This window comes from Neophocaena asiaeorientalis, unplaced genomic scaffold, assembly GCF_003031525.2.
Source record: "Neophocaena asiaeorientalis asiaeorientalis breed wild unplaced genomic scaffold, Neophocaena_asiaeorientalis_V1.1 scaffold388, whole genome shotgun sequence".
Lineage (NCBI taxonomy): Eukaryota > Metazoa > Chordata > Mammalia > Artiodactyla > Phocoenidae > Neophocaena > Neophocaena asiaeorientalis.
Window position 1 is genome coordinate 1466450 of NW_020172738.1, and position 21371 is coordinate 1487820.

Sequence of the window (21371 nt, forward strand, 5' to 3'; positions counted from 1 at the left end):
AGAGCGGAGGAAGCAGCTGAATTCAGTTTGTGATGCTTGGAATTTGAAGATCTATAGGACACCAAAGGGAGCTGCCTGGAGCCCAGGAGGAAAGAGGCTCTGCAGAGACCCTGATTTGGGCGCTGTCAGGGGACAGTCGTCCCTGGAAGGTGGAACCAAAACCAGAGCGGGTACCCTAAGCAGAGGGGCAGGAGGTGGGGGTATGTACAGAAGGGAGTTGAGGCCACGGGGGGCCCTGTTCTTCCAAAAGAAGACACCAGCAGACAGGAATTATCGTTAATTGTCACACCATACTCCATTCATTGAATGGACATTTCCTAAGCATCTTTTATGCACCAGGCACTGTCTGGGCACTTAAGAGGCACTAAGCCGTCCTGGCAGTAAGCTCCGCCCCCCCCCCCCCCCCCCCCACCCCCAGAGCCTACATTCTGGCTTACTCTTCTGTGTTAGTTACACAGGTACGCTTACCTTTAGTCTCAAATTGGTGTGGAGCAAGGGGTAGCCCCTTCATTTGGGAATGCTCACTCAATCTTGTCCTCTTGTTTCTTTTCTAAGCTTCCAACTCTCCCTCTACTGGGTCCTTCCCCATAGGCTATAAGCTATGGGGAAGCTTGAGCTGCGACCACTCCCTCTCCCAGGAGTGCTTCCTCCAGGGACCCTACACTTAGCACTGCCACTTTTCCATCCGCAGCAGTGTGGCTTCTACCCCATCACACTTGCCAAAATCTCCAACATCTTTTAATACCAAATCCAGTAGGCCCTCTCAGGCCTCACCCTATTTGACGTTTTTGTGGCATTGGATACTGTTCTTTCTTCCCTTGGCTTCCAGAACTCCCCTTTTCTAGCTTGGCTTCTGCCTCTGGGCCTTCTCCCACCCTAGATGTTTTCCACCACTGGGTCTGGGTCTGCCCAGCCTTCTCCTCTCCTCACTCTGGCTGCTATGCTAGGCTGGTCCCTCATGCCATCTGTGTCTGCAGCTGTGTGACCACCTCCATAGAGCCAGCTGCCTAAAGCAGTGGTCCCCGACCTTTTTGGCACCAGGGACTGGCTTTGTGGAAGGCAGTTTTTCCACGGACGGGGGGATGCGGTGGGGAGAGAGGATGGTTCAGGAGGTGATGGGAGCGACGGGGAGCGGCAGATGAAGCTTCACTCACTCACCCACAGCTCACCTCCTGCTGTGCGGCCCGGTTCCCAACAGGTCGCAGACCGGTTTCGGTCCCCTGCGGGTTGGGAACACCTGGCCTAAAGCGATGGTATTTCTTATGCATGCATCGTGTCCAACATTGAACTCGGGAGCTTCCCCCCAGACCTGCAGCCCTGCTGGTATCACTCCACATACATACACACACTCAACAGATAATGGAAATAAATGATCTGTTCTCCCTCTCTATTCAAGTCACGAAGTCTGTCAATAATACCAATAGCTAATACTGAGGGCTTATTACACATCTCACTTAATACTCATAACAACCCAAATGTCAGGTACTATTATCATATGCATTTTATAAAGAAACTGGGATGACAAAGCAGGGTCTCAATTTAAATCCTAGTTTCTAGCTATGTGACCCTAGACAAGTTAACTTATCTATGCCCCAGTTTCTGTAAAATAGTGATGATTTTTTTCTAAGAGTAAATGAATTTATATATATGTTATGTATAAAGAACTGGAATAGTGCTTGGAACTTCGTAAGTATAAGTATTAGCTATTACTGTTTTTCTGGCCCAGGCTGGCTCCAAGGCAAGGCACTTGAGCACTATGCTATACTGGCTTTCTCCACTGCTCCTTTGACCTAAATACTTCATTCATTCAACAAATAATTTCCACCACTACTTATGTCAGGCAATGCTTGAGGCGCCAGGAATATAGCAAAGAACAAAGTCTGCGTTCTCGTGGCTGGGGAAGGAGCAAACAGACAGTAAACAGAACAGAAAAATGCCAGGTAGTGGTAAGCACCTGCAGAGGACTCGGTTAGGGTGATGTGGTAGGGAGCCTCTGGGTGGCACTTTTCATTGGAGGGCTGGGGAAAGGCCTCTCAAGAGGTGATGTAAACTGAGATCTGAATGACAAGACAGCCATGCCAGTATTTCTATAACTCATCCCTGTCACTTGATCCTGCACTGCTCTCTCCAGCCTCTTCCCATGAGTGCCCCAAGCTTGCTGTGTGCCAAACTGCTTGCAAACACGGGGGTCTTACTCCACCATGGCTTGGCTTACGCTGTTCTTTCCATCCCCCATCACCCAGTAAGTGTCCCCTTGGTCCCCATCCCAGAGTTTAAAATGAGAACCTCCTCAGGGTGCTCTCCACAGATCATAAAAAAGCAGGGTGCAGACCAGAGAACTAGCCCCAGCTTCCTTCCTGATCAGAGAGCCCCAGTGGGTAGCTGTGAGTTTCCTATTCACTCAGTCACAGGAGCCTTCTAGGAAGAGGTGCAAAATAACTTGATTGCTCACAGAATCCCCACCAGCCCTTATTAAAATACAAAATCCTGGGGCTTCCCTGGTGGCACAGTGGTTGAGAGTCCGCCTGCCGATGCAGGGGACGCAGGTTCGTGCCCCGGTCCGGGAAGATCCCACATGCCGCTGGGCCCGTGAGCCATGGCCGCTGAGCCTGCGCGTCCGGAGCCTGTTCTCCACAACGGAAGAGGCCACAACAGTGAGAGGCCCGTGTACCAAAAAAAACCAAAACAAAACAAAATCCTGCGCCCAATGCCACACCTCTTTAACTCCAGAAGTCATTCTGAACATTGGTTCAGTTAGGGAAATATCATCACAGCTGAAGGTATCTTGGTTTTGTACCAGGCACCAGGTGCCCAGGATGTAACCATCCTACCTGGGCAGGCTCAAAACTGAAGAAAGTGCTCTAGGTTAAGTTTGACACCAATTAAGTTTTGCCACAGTGACCCATCTGAATAATTGGCAAAAACACAACGCAAGGGCAGTTTTCTGTGCTTCCGCCAACAAGGGAACTTTTCTTTGACTTTTTTGATTGACTCCTAGACCATCTGGTGACACTGATTTAGCAGCCACCATTTTAAAACAGCTGCTTTAGTCCCAAATAACAAAGAGGGAACTTTTGAGTGGTCAAAGGCCCTGCACTGTGGTTGGCCTGACCAAGTTCTTCTCCCCATCCCGCAGTTGTAACATCCAGTGACCACCAGGGTGTTTCCCACTGGTAAAATTACCTAGTGCATGAGGTTTCTTGAGATTAAATGTTATGTTTGTGCGCTGCTCACAGTAAACCTCACAAACATACGCAACTGGCTATATCAGCGGCTCTCAGAAGGCAGCGTCAGGCACGTGGGCCGGGGGAGTCACCAGCAGACAGGGGGACTTTCTGGCTCCCGGTTCGTTAGCGGGCGGGACGAAGGTGGTCCCTCAACGCGGTGGACCCTGAATTCCCGACGGTCTCGGGCTAATTAGGAAACTGGGCAAACTCTTATCTTTCCTCCCTCCAGGAGGCTCTGCGTGGAGTGCGGGCCGGGGTCGCGCGTAAAGCCTCCCAGGAAACTCAAGACCTCCACAGTCGACAAGACCCAGACACACTGGGGAGCCGAAAACCACCGCTACCCACCGCCCGGGAATTAGGGAACACGCGGCGCCAAAAATGTCCGTCCCACGGCGCAGGCGCCGCGAGCGCGGGCCGTGGATAGGCACTCCGAGAACCGCGCGCTCACGGCCCAATCAGCGCTGGCCTTGCACAAAGCGAGTCCCGCCCCTAGGCCGCCGCCACGAATCCCCTCCCCCCTTCTCTGGCCTCCTCTGCCTGCCCACTCCTGCCCGTGCCCCGCCCCGCGCCGTTCTCAGGTAGAGGCTCGCGATTGGCTTATGGGAGGGACGCGAACTCTGGTTGGTCGCGGCGGAGTCACGAGGGCGCCGTCGTCGCCTTTCCAGAGGCGATTACTGGGCAGGCTCAGTCTTTCGCCTCAGTCTCGAGCTCTAGCTGGCAGCCAAGCGTACGAGCTCTGCGATCAGCGGCCGCCATCGACGTTGCTTCGCTTCTTCTGGGCTCATCTGCGCCACTCGCTCGCCACACACTCCGCAGTCCTAAGCCGCTATTATGGTAAAGCTTGCAAAGGTAAGAGACCTTGCCCGTGCGAGCACGGACGTCAAGGCCTGTTTTCCGAGGAGCGCGCGCGCGGCGCCGCCAGGAGGAGGGCCTGCGCGCCACCCCGGGCGCTTTCGAGGGCGCCATAGTGCGGGAAGTCTCGCGCGATTAGCTGGGAGGTCTCGCGGCTTTTGGCTGTGTGGTAGCGACGTGAAGAGCTTCGGCAGGTGCGGCGGATGGTCGATGCGGCGGGGAAGGACTTGGGGGCTGAGCGCGGGAAGGGGGCGCTGGGCCCCGGACGGATGAGGCCAAACTCCTGCGACGGGCCCGAGCGGAGCCCCGCCTCCTGACGCATGTGCCCCGGCTCGCGGCCCGCCACGTGGGCCGCGCCGCGTGGGTCCTGGCGCCTGCTGAGGGCCCCGGGTCCTGGGGCGGAGAGCGGCGGCCCACGGGGTCTCAGCTCCGGGCGGGCGGCAGGTGGGCTCCGGAAGGAGGCCCTGCCGCGTGCTTTTTGCGCAGGGCTGCGCGCACATGGTGGCCTGCGACTTACCCCCACGTGGCCTTGCCGGGGATGAAAGGGGCGGGGTTGATAACCTGGGAAAGGAAAAGTTAATGGAAGACTAAAGGTTAAGACGTGGATTTTTTTTTTTTTTAAGACTGCCCTAATTTAAATTCAGACGAGGGTGGTGGGATTAGGTGCCACAATTTACCCCAAAGGCTTTTTTAAGGTGGTTTTCCCCAGGTGAAGGGCCATGGATTGTTAGCTGTTACAGCGGTCCGATTGTAGGCTCTATTGAAAAATTGTGCCGCGATGCAAGGTTCGATTCTGGCTGGATGTATAGTTTTTAAAATGGGTGTGCTTAAAGGACGCAGCAAGAAGAGAGAGACCGTTTTCTTGAAGTTGCGTTTTTATCCTAAGGTTGGTTTTTGAAGAACTTGACAGGAAATATGTGCGAAGTTGAGAATTCACCTGTGTTAACATTGGTATGAAGAGTAGTTTTTACGTTAATTGTCCTTAACGGTATGAAGAGCGGGTTCTGAGGGAGATGACTGCAGTTTTACTCTGAAGAATGGCCTGAAATGTGGGAGGTGTAATGTGTAATGCGTCTGTTTTAGGCCGGTAAAAATCAAGGTGACCCCAAGAAAATGGCTCCTCCGCCAAAGGAGGTAGAAGAAGATAGTGAAGACGAGGAAATGTCAGGAGATGAAGAGGATGATAGCAGTGGAGAAGAGGTAATTGTATATAGTTTAACGCAGAATTGTGTTAAACTACAAAATGGAGAGTTAAAAGCACGTGGTATTGGATGTCTGAAAATACTGGCAAAAAATAGGATTATATTCATTCATATATGACCTGTTGTAATGGTCCAGCGTTTCACAAAGTTTTTATTGACCTGTCAAGATACCATAAGAGTAATGAACTTGAGAGGAAAGGTGTGGAGTTTTCATGTGCCCTCTGCAGGGCTTGGTGTGATATAATGCAATAATATATTATTAGTTTTCCACTTTGAACACATGAGCCCCACATACCTGCTGGAGAAACAGCCTGGACAGTTAACCGTCCTGCGAGTGGCAGCTTTGAGCATTATATTTAGGTCTGAGGTTAACCTTAACAGATTCTTCTAGTCTCTAAGTAGGATTAGTTGGTCTTTGTTGTCCTATATGGGCTTGGTAATACTAAACGCTGTTACAATGTGTGGATTGAGGGTTGCCACCTCCCGTTGTGTTAGCACTTAAGTAGCACTCCCAGCTACTGTTGGCTAGCTGCAAAGACACCTAATTGCTGTATTTGCTCATGTTTCTTACTTAGAATTTAATAAAGATTTTATTTTGACACACATAAGCTGATAAAACCAATAGTCAACAAAATGTGGTTTTGAGTGACTTAAATGTAGATAAATGACAGTTTTTTATTAAGCCAGTGTGTTCACTCTTTGTATTAATTTGGCAACGATTGACTGTACAGCTTGACTATTTGATGTTCATTTTCTCTTTGGTCCTAAGAATGAGCATTCAGTGAACTTCATTCCTCCACCCACTGTGAGGGCCCCAAATAACTTAGTAACACTTAGCAGGTAGTCCTTTCTGTGTGTAAGGCTTTTAATTACACATATCAACTCAATCCTTAAAGCAACGTATAAAGTTGAGATATTTTCAGATGGGAAAACTATTGAGGCTTAAAATTAAGTTTTAAAGCTTTGCCTAAGCCCACGCAGTGGCGTCCAGTCTGTTTTCAGAGTCCGTGTTAGGGTGTGCTGCCGGACTGTGACTTGAAGCGTACAGAAGGACATGTTACTTGACCCTGTAGTTTAACTTGCTAACATCTAGTGCATGTGGTCTTCAACTAGAGGCAGTGCTAGAATTTAGCATTCATTTATGGGACCAAGGCTCTCTTGAGTTTGGAAACAGGCCTATGTTGGTTTTTATTTATTCTTAAGGTTGTTATTCCTCAGAAAAAAGGCAAAAAGGCTACCACAACTCCAGCAAAGAAGATGATGGTTTCCCCAACAAAAAAGGTTGCAGTTGCCACACCGGCAAAGAAAGCAGTTGTCACCCCTGGCAAAAAGACAGCCGCTACGCCAGCCAAGAAGACAGTTACACCTGCCAAAGCAGTAGCAACACCTGGCAAAAAGGGAGCCACACCAGGCAAAGCATTGGTAGCAACCCCTGGTAAGAAGGGAGCAGCCGCTCCAGCCAAGGGAGCAAAGAACGGCAAGAATGCCAAGAAGGAAGACAGTGATGAGGAAGATGAAGATGACAGTGAAGAGTAGGAGGAGGAGGATGAAGAGGAGGAGGAGGATGAATTCGAGTCCGCGGTGATGAAAGCAGCTGCTGCTCCTGCCTCGGATGACGAGGATGAGGATGACGAGGATGACGGTGAAGATGACGATGAGGATGACGAGGATGATGAGGATGGTAAGGCATTGTGTTGGGAGTCCTTGGGCTCCTGTTTGCAAGATACATTAGGGGCGAGGCGTGGGTGGTAATGCTGTGCTCCTGACGACCTGGGGTGGGTTAGACAAGCATCATCCCAGGGTTCCTCTGGGCTGCTTGTGGTGCGCTCGTGGTACCTGTGGTGCCTGTGAACGATTGCCTGCTCCTGAGTAACATGCTTCAAACAGCTCATCCTGTATTTTTCACAATGTAGAATTTTGTTTCCAAGTGATTTGTTAATTCTTGCCATAACAACTAAGCACAGTGGCATGGACAAGATTACATTCATTTTCCTTTGGCTTTTCCTAGGACTAGGAATAGAACTGGGATAATTCTGAGTTTTTGACGAGGTGGCTTCTCTTTCAGACTCAGAAGAAGAAGCTATGGAGACTGCAGCAGCCAAAGGAAAGAAAGCTCCAGCAAAAGCTGCTCCTGTGAAGGCAAAGAGCACTGCTGAAGAGGAAGATGAGGAAGATGACGAGGAGGACGAGGACGAGGACGAGGACGAGGAGGACGACGACGAGGAGGAGGACGAGGACGAGGAGGACGACGAGGAGGAGGAAGGTAATCGAGTTATAGGTTCTAAAGTGCATTGGCATGAGCTTTGTTTAAGGGAGATGCTTGAGGATGTGTGGCTACTTGTGGATGACATAGATTGTTTGATATCTTGACCAGAACTTGTCAAAGAAGCACCTGGAAAGCGAAAGAAGGAAATGGCCAAACAAAAAGCAGCTCCCGAAGCCAAGAAACAGAAAGTGGAAGGTAACTTAGAGAATTAGGAGGTGGGAAATAACACCTAATAGCACAAGTGATGAACAACAAAGGGACTTAATACTGAAACCTGATGTTACATTGCAATGTGCTGATGTGCTGTGTACAGAAATAATTTGACTAATAGTCAAATATACTGGAAAATAGACTAATTTGAATAAATTTTTTGTACAGCCACAGAACCAACTACATCTTTCAATCTCTTTGTTGGAAACCTGAACTTCAGTAAATCTGCTCCTGAATTGAAAACGGGTATCAGTGACCTTTTTGCGAAAAATGATCTTGCAGTTGTTGATGTCAGAATTGGTGTGTCTAGGTAAGTGTGGGGGAGCTATGCTGTAGTTCTGCACGATACTCGTGGGTCTGCTAATGCTTTTTCCTTCCCCTTTTAGAACCTTAGCCCATTATCTTTAATGTGAGTATGTTAAAGTCTTTAAAGATTAGACATTAATGAATTAAATCATTGGACTATAAAATTGTAAAACCCCCAAATTGAAATTCCCATAATCTTCCTTAACTTTTGATACAGCACAGTCTAGTTTCTAATAATGAGATTTGATGCTTATCTTAGAAGTAGCTAATTAGACCTGAGAAGCCATAATAGTGAATGCTTTTAATCAGACAGGATTTTCCTACCTTGGTGCTTAACCAGGTGGTTTTTGTCATCTGCTCTCAGTTGTTAAGGCACGGTGTAACTAACGCAGGTCTCAGAGGTGAACTTGCGTCAGGCCTTGGTGCTTAGATCCTGCTCTGTAGCCTCGGCTTAAAAGAGCCTGCCTCGGTTTTATTAATTGTATAGGTGCTTTTTAATCCTTGTTTGCACTGTCATATTAGTGTTGCTGCTTGCCCAGAATATGTGTACGTGGCTCTTGTTTGGTGGGGTTTTTTGTTTTTTCCCCCACCTGTAATTTTTTTTTTTTTTTTGTCCTCTTCGCCTTAAAGGAAGTTTGGCTATGTGGATTTTGAATCTGCTGAAGACCTGGAAAAAGCCTTGGAACTCACTGGTTTAAAAGTCTTTGGCAATGAAATTAAACTAGAAAAACCAAAGGGAAAAGACAGTAAGAAAGGTATGTAAAGCTTTAGGTAATGATGATGCTTGTTAATGACTATGTATCTAGTCTAATGTAGACAAACCAGGGTAAGTAGTTTAACTTTTTTTCCTTTGGCTTCCTCATAATGTTGTGAGGATTAAATGAATTAGAATGCTAAATGTTTACAACAGTGCCTGGCACTGCTTGCTAGATTTTATCAAAAAATAATTGGTTAGATGTACCTAAATTAATAGTCCTTTCCTCACTGGACCTAGAGCAGATCCCTAACTACTCCTTTTGCATCTTTTACCCTTCTCTGTATGCACTTGTCACATTTTAAGTGTGTGTTTATGATCTTTTTATATTTTAATTTCTTTAAGTAAAAAAAATTTTTTTGGCCATGCCGTGCAGCTTGCAGGATGCTAGTTCTGCGACCAGGGATCGAAGCATGCCCCCCTGCCATGGGAGCTCTGAGTCCAAACCACTGGACCGCCAGGGAATTCCCTACACTTTTTTGTTTTTTAATGATATTTTTAATTGAAAAATACTGAACATCTCTTCTCTATATACAACATAATTAGCTGTATTTTAAATATTCAATGCATAGTTTGTTGTCAGCTGTGACAGCAGTTTGTTTTGCCACTGCTATATCTCCATAATAGCAGAGTGCCTCCTACTTGTAGAAACTCTTTTTAAATTTTTAACCTTTATATTTTATTTTTCTGGCTGTGCTGTGTGGCACGCAGGATCTTAGTTCCCTGACCAGGGATCCAACCCGTGCCCCCCTACGTTGGGAACGCAGAGTCTTAACCACTGGACGGCCGGGGAAGTCCCTCAAAATTATTTCTTAAACAGAACTTTTACCTTGGTCAGTCTTTGGTGATCTTTGGGGGAAGAATGGTCTTTTAAGCCATCCAGTTCATTTTTGTGTTTTTGTTTTTTAATCTAGAACGAGATGCGAGAACACTTTTGGCTAAAAATCTTCCTTATAAAGTTACTCAGGAAGAATTTAAAGAAGTGTTTGAAGATGCTGTGGAGATCAGATTAGTCAGCAAGGATGGAAAGAGTAAAGGGTATGTTTTGTGTCTACTGCAGTGTTTCATTAAAATTAATGAACTTTACTAATTTATAAAAGAAATGTTGATTTAATTTTCCTGTGTTTGTGATTTTGGGCAAATTAATTATTCTATGTCAGTCACCCATCTGTACAATGGGGATAATGTACTTTACGTGATAAAATAGAGTGATTTTATTGTAAGATGAGCTAATGTATAAAATACTATACATGTGCCTAGCTTACAGTAAATGTTTTGGAAATAATTGTACTTATTGTAGTGAGGTGGACTTAATGTGAACAAATTTTCTAGAAGTGTTTGGCAAACTTTCTGTAGTGGGAGGAAAGTTTAACTTGAAAAGTGGAAGATGGCAGAAACCTTGAACATTTCAATTACTATAAAACAAAGGACATTTTTATTGTACTCATCTGAAATATGGGCATATTGCTGAGATTAAAAAACATCTGTGTTAGAGAATTAATATGGTTTTAAAAATCAAGTGAGTTCTTAATGTTTTTTCCTTTTGTAGGATTGCTTATATTGAATTTAAGACAGAAGCTGATGCAGAGAAAACCTTGGAAGAAAAGCAGGGAACAGAGATAGATGGGCGATCCATTTCCCTGTACTATACCGGAGAGAAAGGTCAAAGTCAAGACCACAGAGGTGGAAAGAATAGCACTTGGACTGGTAAGAATTTATAGGCTTCCTACAGGGTTCTGGAATTGATGGAGGGAAAAGAAATCCTTTGCATCTTTGTACTTTATAAAGTTGACTGATAAATTGGATGGAGATGTAGATCAGCAAGTTATACCTGTATTTGTAATTGAGTGTCTTGAATGAGGGCTATATGAAATCTTTGTACTAGAACACAGATAAATCTAGCTTCCTTTGCATGTTTTATACTGTAAAGGACTTAGATCGTGTGCATTTAAAAATTAGAATATGCTAGGAAGACACAGGGCTGTAGTCAGCTTACATCTGAACAGTAAGAGTGGAAAGAAGCAGCATGTAACAGTACGTAGTAGGTACTTGATATGTTGAGTACCAGGTAGGGTTCCACTTGTATCAGCATTGGTGTGTTAACTCTCCCAAGCACAGAGATTCTTTAAGAACAATGTATAGCTGTGACTGAGGTTGGGAACTACTGCTTCAGTCTTAATTTGACATCTCTTTATTTGTAGGTGAATCAAAAACCCTGGTTTTAAGCAACCTCTCCTATAGTGCAACGGAAGAAACTCTTCAGGAAGTATTTGAGAAGGCAACGTTTATCAAAGTGCCCCAGAACCAAAGTGGCAAATCTAAAGGGTAAAATAATTAGTATCTTTATGTTGTCAGTTACAGGCTTTTAAGAGTATCTCGTGGAGGTAAAATCATGTTCTCCTGGCCATTAGTAGAAGCTGCACCATTGAAGTGTTTGAAGAAAAAGGCTTGGTGGCATCAGAGGAGCTGTGTGCTTGGTAACTTACTCTAAATGTTGACTCTTTATCCTCAGGTATGCATTTATAGAATTTGCATCATTTGAAGATGCTAAAGAAGCTTTAAACTCATGTAATAAAAGGGAAATTGAGGGCAGAGCCATCAGGCTGGAGTTGCAAGGACCCAGGGGACAACCTAATGCAAGAAGCCGTAAGTTAACTTCATTAACGGGCTGTTGTTTGTGGTTGCGTCCTCAGATCTAGAACGTTTGTTTCTGTTGCTGCTGAGTGAGTGACACTGGACATGATGACTGATTATCTGAGAAACAGCTGATGAAAGCTCACGCAAAGCCCTCTAGATAGTCAAGTTCTGATCCAGCCAAGTCAGCACTGAGCAGCACATTTGCCAGGGGGTTACTGTCTTGTATGGTGTTTGTAGCTGCCTGGTTTAGAACTACTTTCACTTGCTTGGGTCGCTGCTTCTCCTGTTTTCCATAAAAGATTCTCAACTGCTCTGGTGATCAGTGAAAACTTGACATGGCATTTGGTCTAAGCCCTTCGCTTGAAACGTTAGTTGACCAAGTTGCTTTTACCCAGACACTCAAGGTGAAATGCTACTACCTTTTGCTAAGATGAGTATTCTTAGCCAGTAGTCAGATACTAGACTGCAACATGCAAGTCCAGCATGTTGTCGTAAATTGTGACTTTAATAAAAAGTACAATTTTTATTTTTCCTTTCCCAGAGCCATCCAAAACTCTGTTTGTCAAAGGTCTGTCTGAGGATACTACAGAAGAGACATTAAAGGAGTCGTTTGATGGCTCTGTTCGTGCAAGGATAGTCACTGACCGGGAGACTGGATCCTCTAAGGGGTAAGTAAGATGCAGGGAACATGTGGCGTCCACCAGGTGGAGAGTTCCCACCTAAGACGTCTTCTCATTGAGCTCCTTTCTGTCGATCGGTGACAGTTTAGGATTCGCACGAGAAGAAGAGACAATTCACAGAGCTAGCATTGTTGCCTTCTGTCTTCACAGAGGTATATTCAGCTGTTTTGTGGGACATTGTTTCAGCTTTCCATAGAGAACTGCCCCCACCTTGGTCTTGCCCCAGCTAAGCATCACCGTCCAACATGTGGGAATAACTTGGCATTTGTTCCACATGTTGGCTTTATAATGGGCGATTTCGTTTGGTGTTTTTAGGTTTGGTTTTGTAGACTTCAACAGCGAGGAAGAGGCCAAAGCTGCCAAGGAGGCCATGGAAGATGGTGAAATCGATGGAAACAAAGTTACTTTGGACTGGGCCAAGCCTAAGGGTGAAGGTGGCTTCGGAGGCCGAGGAGGAGGCCGAGGTGGCTTCGGTGGCCGAGGAGGAGGCCGAGGTGGCGGCCGAGGTGGATTTGGAGGCCGAGGCCGGGGAGGCTTTGGAGGTAAGGGGCGCGGTGGCCACCCAGCTGTGTGTGCCAGGTAGCCGTGGCAGTGCACTCCTGGACCTGAGCCTGCAGGCCCCGGTTCCTGCACCAGTCCCCACTTGACCCGCTGGGGAGGGCATGGCTGGCAGCTTTGCAGCCGCTCTTCAGTGACGGCTTGCCTTCCTGCAGGGCGAGGAGGCTTCCGAGGAGGCAGAGGAGGAGACCACAAGCCACAAGGAAAGAAGACGAAGTTCGAATAGTTTCTTCTGTCCCTGTCTTCCCCTCTTCCATTTGAAAGAAAGGACTCTGAGGTTTTTACTCTGTTACCTGCTCAATGACAGAGCCTTCTGAGGACATTCCAAGACAGTATACAGCCCTGTGGTCTACTTGGAAATCCGTATAGATAACATTTCAAGGGAGATAACCCTGTTGGTGTTGACTGGATATTCGTATAAACTTTTTAAAGAGATGAGTGATAGAGCTAACCCTTATCTGTAAGTTTTGAATTTATATTGTTTCCTCCCATGTACAAAACCATTTTTTTCCTACGGAGTTTTTTGGTTTTGTTTTTGTTTTTTTGCGTTGGTGGGTTATAAAGGAAAGCAGAATGTTTTATCATGATTTTTGCTTTAGCAACTTTGGGACAAATTAAAAGTCCTAAACTCTGGTGCCAGACTTGTACTTCCTGTCCTAGAGTGTTTCTCCTGGAATACACTGAGAGTGGAGCATGGCAAATCAGTTCTGCCACTCCAGATCTCCACCCCCTGTGAAAATGCTTATGCTTTGGTTTCAAGTATCCCAGCCATAAGTTTTTGCAGCCCTGTGTATGTCACGTGAAAGGCTCATTGGAAGTCCACTGTGGCCTTAGCCCACTTAGAAACAGGCCTGAGGGGTCAGGTGTCCTGAAAAAGTGCTTTGGAAAGAGGGCCAGGAGCACTTTGGTCCGGCCTTGTTTAGGTGGGTGCGAGAGCGACGACTGAGTGTACTTCCTGCTGGGTGCGTGGGCCAAAACGGAGGCTTTGGGACTGTGAGGCTGGAGAGGAAGCTACCGGTCTAGCCGATGGACCTGATATCTTTTGTAATTCCCCAGCACCCTCAGGTTAAACCAACAAGAAAGGCCTTTGGTTTTGCACTATGATGAGAACGTGGACATTCTGGCTTGTTAAGCATTCCCTTGCCCACCCCGCACTTCCAGTAAAAGGTCACATGAGAGGCCTAGGTCAAGCGATTAACATGATATACTTAGTTGGAAAATGGTGCGCAAGATGGTACAGAATGAAAGTGCCAACTCAAAAATCCGGTACCGGTAGACTAGAGGGCAAACTAAAGGATTTGAATTAGCTTAGTTTTGTCCTGGTTATGAGTTGCTGGCAGGATGAGGGAATCTAAACCTTGTGCATATCACGTACCACTCACCAAGTCAAGTCCGTTGTAAGTACTAAAGGAGCAGACCAGGACAAATAACCTGGTTTGAAGGGGTGGAAGATTGGAAGTTTGGGTGCTGCTGGGAAGAAAAATCAAGCCAGCAGAGGGACATCCTCTCATCAGGCAAACCTAAAAACTAAAATGAACCATTGGAGATCCTACTGTATAGCTCAGGGAACTCTACTCAGTGCTCTGTGGTGACCTAAATGGGAAGGAAATCCACAAGAAGGGGGATATATGTATACGTATAGCTGATTCACTTTGCTGTACAGTAGAAACTAACACAACATTGTAAAGCAACTATACTCTGATAAAAATTAAAAGCAAAATAATGAAATGAACCCTTGGTAGCCTATATTTTTCTAGAATTAAAAGTTTAATTAGTTGGAGCCCATTAGGGCTACTCACGAGTTAAAGTATGTTACGTCTTAAAGCAACGCTGAGTAGAGTTTTAGCTGAGCATGTGAAAAGTTATGTCATTCATAAGCAGCTCAGTCTGTCCCAAACTGGAATTTGAAGAAGGGGTCTGTGAGATTGGCCTTTGGGTCTGCAGGGCCTTCTCCGTTACCCCGCAGCTGTTTTCTGGGTTTAAACCTGAAAGCGTAGTGCACTCTTCGGCCATCTAGGAACATGAATTAGCATTTGCCGGCTTGGCAGAGCCAGTGCTTATTCAGTACTTGTGTTAACTTTTAAGACCCTGTGGTGATGGCGGTGGGTTCCCTTTGGCAGGGGGGCTGAACCTGACCCTGCTAGCAGCCCAGTTGCAGGAGTTCTTGGCTCCTAGGGTAGGGCCTGCATTGAGATAAGTCTGAACCCACTTTGCTAACCCACTGGCAGTCAGTGGTGCTGGTAGTGTGCCAGGCGTTTACCTCAGCCTCTCTGTAACCGGCTGTGGGGCAAGACACGAGCAGAAAAATAGGATTCCTTCTTCCTAACTGCTGTTTTTCTTTCAAGTGAAGGAAACAGTCCAGCCCTGTGTCTTACTAGTCATTCCAGCCAGGGGTATTATGCCGACTTCCAGTGAAAGGAAGATGAGGATGGAGGGTGGTTACCCTTTGCGATGGCAGAGGAGCTCTAGGGCTTGCACGGAGGGAGTCCTGCAGACTTAATCCTAGGCCTGCCTGCTTCCTCTGGTTTCTGGTTTGGATTGGGTGAGGGTTTTGCAGCCATTTTAGAAAAGCAGCTCCCTACGGCAAATGGTTGTCGCCACTTCCATCATCCTTCCAGCAGGTGGCAGCACATCCACAAGGATGTGGACACCTGACAGAGGCGTCGAGAAGGAAGCCAAAGATTGTCTCAGGCCAATGGGTTTTCAACTCCAAACTCAATCTATGTAGTGATAGGGTCTGGGAATCTGCAGGAAGTGCACTCAACACACAGAGATGGTGTGGAATCCCCGCCAAAAAAGTGGATTCCAGTTGGGTACAAGAACTACAGTTTGTTGAATGCTGTCCTGTGCTTATCTCAAGAGTTGTCCCATTTACCCATACTTGGCCCACTAATTACTTCATTGTAACCCAATCTTTGTCTGCCCTCAGCCTTAAAAAGTGCCAAAGCTACTTCCCTGGTGGCGCAGTGGTTGAGAGTCCACCTGCCGATGCAGGGGACACGGGTTCGTGCCCCGGTCCGGGAGGATCCCACATGCCGCGGAGCGGCTGGACCCGTGAGCCATGGCCGCTGGGCCTGTGCGTCCAGAGCCTGTGCTCCGCAGCGGGAGAGGCTGCGACAAGTAAGAGGCCCGCACACCGCAAAAAAAAAAAGTAAAAAGTGCCAAAGCGTTTCTCATCTCAAGAGAGCTTGTCTCCTGAGCCTACCTCCCTGCCTAGCCGTTCCCTCTAGCCTTTATTGCCAGACTTCGAGAAGGACCACACTCCTGCCTCCCACTTTGCCTCCAGTAGTGTGGCTTCTGTCCCCACCTCAGCACTGAGTTCGTTAAGGGTGCCAGTGACCAAAGGCTGCAAATCCAGTGGTTGGTCCTCCCCTAGTTTATGGCTTCCCTGCAGCACCTGACATTCCTCCTGCCGACCTGCAACGTCCTTTTCTCCCACGGTTAGGAAAAGGGTGGAGGCTCTGTGACAGTAGGATGAAGAGGGATGAGAACAAATAAACTTGGGAGTAGAGCCTCCCAACAGGATTTTATCCAATTAATATTTATGAGCCAGTGGCTGTTCCTCCACATCAGGTAACCCCGTCATTGGAGGAGAAAGACTTTACTGCTGGTCCTTCGACATGGAAATGTGAAAAGAACCCTCGTGTTCCTGCCAACCTGAGTGGAGGGACTTGGTTTTATTTTACTGTTCTGTCTCATGGGCCTAGGACAGTCCCTGACACATAGTAGGTATTCAGTAGGTAATGAAGGAATCCTGGAGAAACTCCTTCCCTCAACTGCAGGAAACCTATGGCAGCAGCAGGAGGGACTCTCTAAGGCCAGGAGTTCTTAATGTACGTTTTTCAAGTTCTTAACATTTTTGTGTTGGGAGTTCTTTTGGGAGTCTGGCAAAGCTTTTGAAACCTTTTCAGAATAATGTTTTCAAATACTTTTTTTTTTTAAAGCATTATAAGGGAAATCAAGTATATTGAAATTTTTTTTTTTTTTTTTTTTTGCGGTACGCGAGCCTCTCACTGCCCTGGCCCCTCCCGCTGCGGAGCACGGGCTTCAGACGCGCAGGCTCAGCGGCCATGGCTCACGGGCCCAGCCGCTCCGCGGCACGTGGGATCCTCCCGGACTGGGGCACGAACCCACGTCCCCTGCATCGGCAGGCGGACTCTCAACCACTGCGCCACCAGGGAAGCCCTGAAAAAAGTTTTTAAAATATTAAAGTACATAATTTGTGATAGAATTGTGTTATGTGTTCACTAATACATTAGGTAAGATGTATTTACATTTTTAAAATTTGTAGTCGCTCTACAATTGTACAATGAAGTGAATCAGCTGTATGTATACATATATCCCCTCCCTCTTGGACCTCCCCCTCCACAGGATGTATTTACATTTAAAATACAGTTAGGGAGTTTGGTTCTGGTAATGATGGAGTGGCTTGTAACAGACTAACCCTCCTGTTGATAATTATAAACTCGACAAAATATAGGAATCAACTTCTGAAGGTGTTGAAGACCAAACAATACCAGATAGAAACTGGAGCAGAAACCATCCTTGAAAGAAGGTAAGGACACGGGAGGAGATACATGTTTAACCATCTTTCCCCTCAAGGGTACCCAACCCTGCACCCCGATTAGCATGAACCTTTGGGCATAGAGTTTAAGCAGAAAAACCTTTGGGCATAGAGTTTAAGCAGAAAGGGAGTCTTACTAAACTGAGCAGTCAGGTTGGAGTTTGAGTCTGGAAACTTTCCTGAAGATGAGGGAGACAGAGAAGAAAGCCATAAAATATGCGTACAAGTTGCCTTCAAATTCTTGGCGGAGTCCTAAACTGATGAGCAGAGCAAGAGTCTCGAGCACAGGGGAAAACAAGGGAAAGGTGAAATCGCTGGCTACAGGTTCCAGCACATACCTGGTGCTGGAGAGGAGTTTAAAGTTCAAGTTCTGCCCAGTTAGAGGTGTTTGATAAACACTTAAGCTTTTCTTTGAAACTCAGAAGAATCATACTTCAGAAGTAACAGCACGTTCCAGGCCCATGGATTAAACCCTAGGACTAAGGGCAAAATGCAAAACTAAGATAGACTCACCCTAACAAAACCTAAAGCCTAAAACTTAGCCCCCACGTAATCAATGGGGGAATCTGTTGGGAATTTAATTGCCTACTAGAACAAAATCCAACAGTGTTCAGGAGACGGTAACAATCCAAACTCTGCAATATGTCATACATAATGTCCAGTAAGAAAAAGGTAACTAACTATATGTGCAATGACGTATGAAAATGTCCACAATCGAGAAAAAAGCAAACAACTCATGTTGAAATTTGTAAGCAAGGACTTTAATCGTTGTAAATATGTTAAAGAATTTACAGGAAAAGATAAATGAAATGGGGAATTTCTGGAGAGAGATGGAGACTCTGAGAACCAAATGGGAATCCTAGAACTGAAAACAATATATTAAAAAATTCACTAGAAAGGCTTAGCAGCAGGAGAAAGTATCAGTAAACTAGAAGATAGACCAATAGTAATATAGAGGTCAAAGCATGCTACCCCAAAATATGATACCATATTAAATATTTCAAGCTGAAGGAATTTGAGAAACAGCAGGTGCAAGAAGGACTTACAGAGCTTCCCCTGAAGCAAGTCCTAGAACCCTCATATGAGAGGTGCCCTCCTTATACCCGGAGGAAAGGATCACCCTTATCTCTGAAGACAGACGGACACCAAGAGGGAATTTGAAGGAACAGGCCTTGCTGTTTCCCCCAGTTTACTACACTCAGTTCATACCCTTTTTTGGGGGGTTTTATCATATTTTTCCACAACTCTCCACCCTTCATCAAATCTAACATAAAAATACTAAGGTTTAACCACTTCTTCAGGTTTTCATTTCCGTATGAAGGCTCCCACATCATGTAAGACTTATATTAAATAAATTTGTATGCTTCTCTCTTTTTAATCTGTCTTTTGTTACAGGTCTCCAGCCAAGAACTTAGAAGGGTAGAGGGAGAAGATATTTTTCCTCCCCTACATGATCCAAACTGAAGCTCAAAGAAAAAATGTTGGGAGAAAAATGAGCAGAACCTCAATGACATTACCAAACTGTCCATCATGTGTAATTGATCCCAAGAAGGAGAGGAAAGAATGAGTGGGCAGAAATAAATCTCTTAGAAAAGTAATGGCTTAAAAATATCTAAATTGATGAAAAACAACCTACAGACCCAAGAAGAAAGTCATACACACCTCAGCACATCATAACTGAATTGCTAAACAACAAAGATAAAGCCAGACAAGAAAGACCGATTATGTGCAAAGGAACATCTATAAGAATGATGGCTAAGTCTCATCAGGAAAATTATAATAATGGATGATATCTTTAAAGTGCGAAAGGAAAAATATCAATCTAGAATTCTAAATCTACAAGGTGTGCTTCAAAAGTAAAGGAGAAATAAGTCATTTTCAAACAAATGAAGCTGAGAGAACTCATCACCAGTAAGTACACTTGCATTTCAAGAAATGCTAAAGAAAGGTTTTCATGCCGAAGGGGAATGATATCAGCTGGTAAGCTGCATCTTCCAGAAGAAATAAAGAGCACTGGAAATGGTAAATAATTTATCCTTTGAAAGGTAGTCTTTGTCTAAGGCAAAAAACATACACGTATATTCTGGGGTTTATAATATATGTAAAAGTAAAGTACATGACAAAAATAGCACAAACTAAGGGAAGTAGGTCAATGAAATTATATGATTTTAAGATTCTAGTATTACACTTAAGCTAGTATAATGTTAATTTAAGGTAAGCAGTGATAAATTAAAGATGAGTATTGTAATCCCTAGAGCAAACATTAAATAAAATAATATAAGCCAATAGAGAATATGGAATATTAATTCCAAAGATGTGAAATGTGGGCTTCCCTGGTGGTGCAGTGGTTGAGAGTCCACCTGCCGATGCGGGGGACACAGGTTCGTGCCCAGGTCCGGGAATGTCCCACGTGCCGCGGAGCGGCTGGGCCCATGAGCCATGGCCGCTGAGCCTGCGCGTCCGGAGCCTGTGCTCCGCAACGGGAGAGGCCACAACAGTGAGAGGCCCACGTATCGCAAAAAAAAAAGAAGGAAAGAAGTGAAATGTTAAAAAATAACCCCAAATAAGGTAGAAGAACGAGGATTAGATGGGATACTAGAAAACAAATAGTGGAATGATAGTTTATTTAAACTCAATCATACCAATAATTACAGTAAGTGAAGATGGACTAAACGAAAGGTAGAGATTGTCAAACTGGATGAAAAACACAAGAGCTAACTATAAGCTATTTACAAGAGGTGCCCATTAAATACAAAGAAAAAGGTTGACATAAAAAGATGGAAAGGAATATACCATGAAAACGCCAGGCGTAAGAAATCTGTTGTGACTATATCAATGTCAGACAAAGTAGATTTCAAAACGAGGAGGATAGGGCTTCCCTGGTGGCGCAGTGGTTGAGAGTCCGCCTGCCGATGCAGGGGACACGGGTTCGTGCCCCCGTCTGGGAAGATCTCTCATGCCGCGGAGCGGCTGGGCCCGTGAGCCTTGGCCGCTGAGCCTGCGCGTCTGGAAACTGTTGCTCCACAGCGGGAGAGGCCACAACAGTGAGAGGCCCACGTACCACAAAAAAACAAAAAACAAAACAAAACAAAAAACCGAGGAGGATAACCAAAGATAAAGAGCATCGTTTCATAATGAAAAAAAGGTCAATTTATCAGAAATGTATAGCGATCCTAAATGTATATTAATAACAGTCTTACAATATGTGAAGCAAAAATGAACAGAGCTAAAAGGAAAAATAGACAAATTTGCAAATCACAGTTGCAGATTTTAACACTTCTCACTTAATGATAGATAAAGTAAGTAGACAAGTATCAGTAGTGATGTAGAAGAATTGAATGCTATTTAGCCAATCAGACCTAACAACGTGATGATACACATTCTTTTCAAGTGCACATTGAACATTCACCAGAATATTCTAGGCCACCAAACAAAGCTCAAGAAATTTCAGACTGAAAAACACATGTAGCGTATTCTCTGGCGTAATAGAAATACATTAGAAATCAGTAACAACAAGACAGCTAGAAAATCCCTAAATATTTGGACATTAAGTGCACTTCTGAAAAACACTTCTGAATGGGTCAAAGTAGAAATCAAAAGAAAAATTAGATGATACTACAAAGTGAATGATAATGAAAACGCATTTGGGATGCAAATAAAGCAGTGTTTAGATGGAAATTTATAACTTTAAATGCTTTAGAAAAGAAAGGAAAAAGATTTTAAAGTAGTGATGTAAATTTCCACCTTAAGGTAAAAAAGGAAGAGAAAATTAATCTCAAAATAAGCAGAAAAAGGGAATAATAAAAATAAGAATGAAAATGATATAGGAAAATCAAGGCAAAAGTTGGTTCACTGGAAGGATGAAAAGGATTCGTGTAATTGATAGCAAGACTGATAAGAAAAAAGAAATGAAAAGACAAATAGCCAATACATTTAACAACTTAGACAAAATGAGCAAATTCTTTGAAAACACAACTTTCCAAGACTGACACAAAAAGAAATGGAACATCTGAATAGCTAATCCCTACATCTACTGAAAACATTGAACTCATCATTCAAAACCTTCCCACAAAGAAAATCCCAGGCCCACATGGCTTTGTAAATAAATTCTATCA

General features: G+C 45.0%; 1 protein-coding gene and 3 non-coding genes across 4 annotated transcripts; all 4 read left to right on the forward strand.

Moving 5' to 3' along the window:
* Positions 1–3910: 3910 nt before the first annotated feature.
* On the forward strand, positions 3911–13333 carry NUCLEOLIN (nucleolin multifunctional protein). The gene is given in 14 exon segments (XM_024740547.1): positions 3911–4076; positions 5163–5279; positions 6485–6962; positions 7347–7544; positions 7656–7742; positions 7926–8067; positions 8694–8818; positions 9732–9855; positions 10367–10524; positions 11019–11142; positions 11330–11463; positions 11996–12122; positions 12450–12676; positions 12848–13333. Coding segments are annotated over 14 exon segments (2130 nt in total). The 5' UTR covers positions 3911–4058; the 3' UTR covers positions 12919–13333.
* Positions 7782–7851, forward strand: LOC112396766 (small nucleolar RNA SNORD82). Its single transcript, XR_003002638.1, has one exon. It is a non-coding gene; the product is annotated as a small nucleolar RNA SNORD82 (small nucleolar RNA).
* Positions 11552–11631, forward strand: LOC112396768 (small nucleolar RNA SNORD20). The gene has a single exon (XR_003002639.1). It is a non-coding gene; the product is annotated as a small nucleolar RNA SNORD20 (small nucleolar RNA).
* LOC112396774 (small nucleolar RNA SNORA75) lies at positions 12181–12314 on the forward strand. The gene has a single exon (XR_003002645.1). It is a non-coding gene; the product is annotated as a small nucleolar RNA SNORA75 (small nucleolar RNA).
* Positions 13334–21371: the final 8038 nt, after the last annotated feature.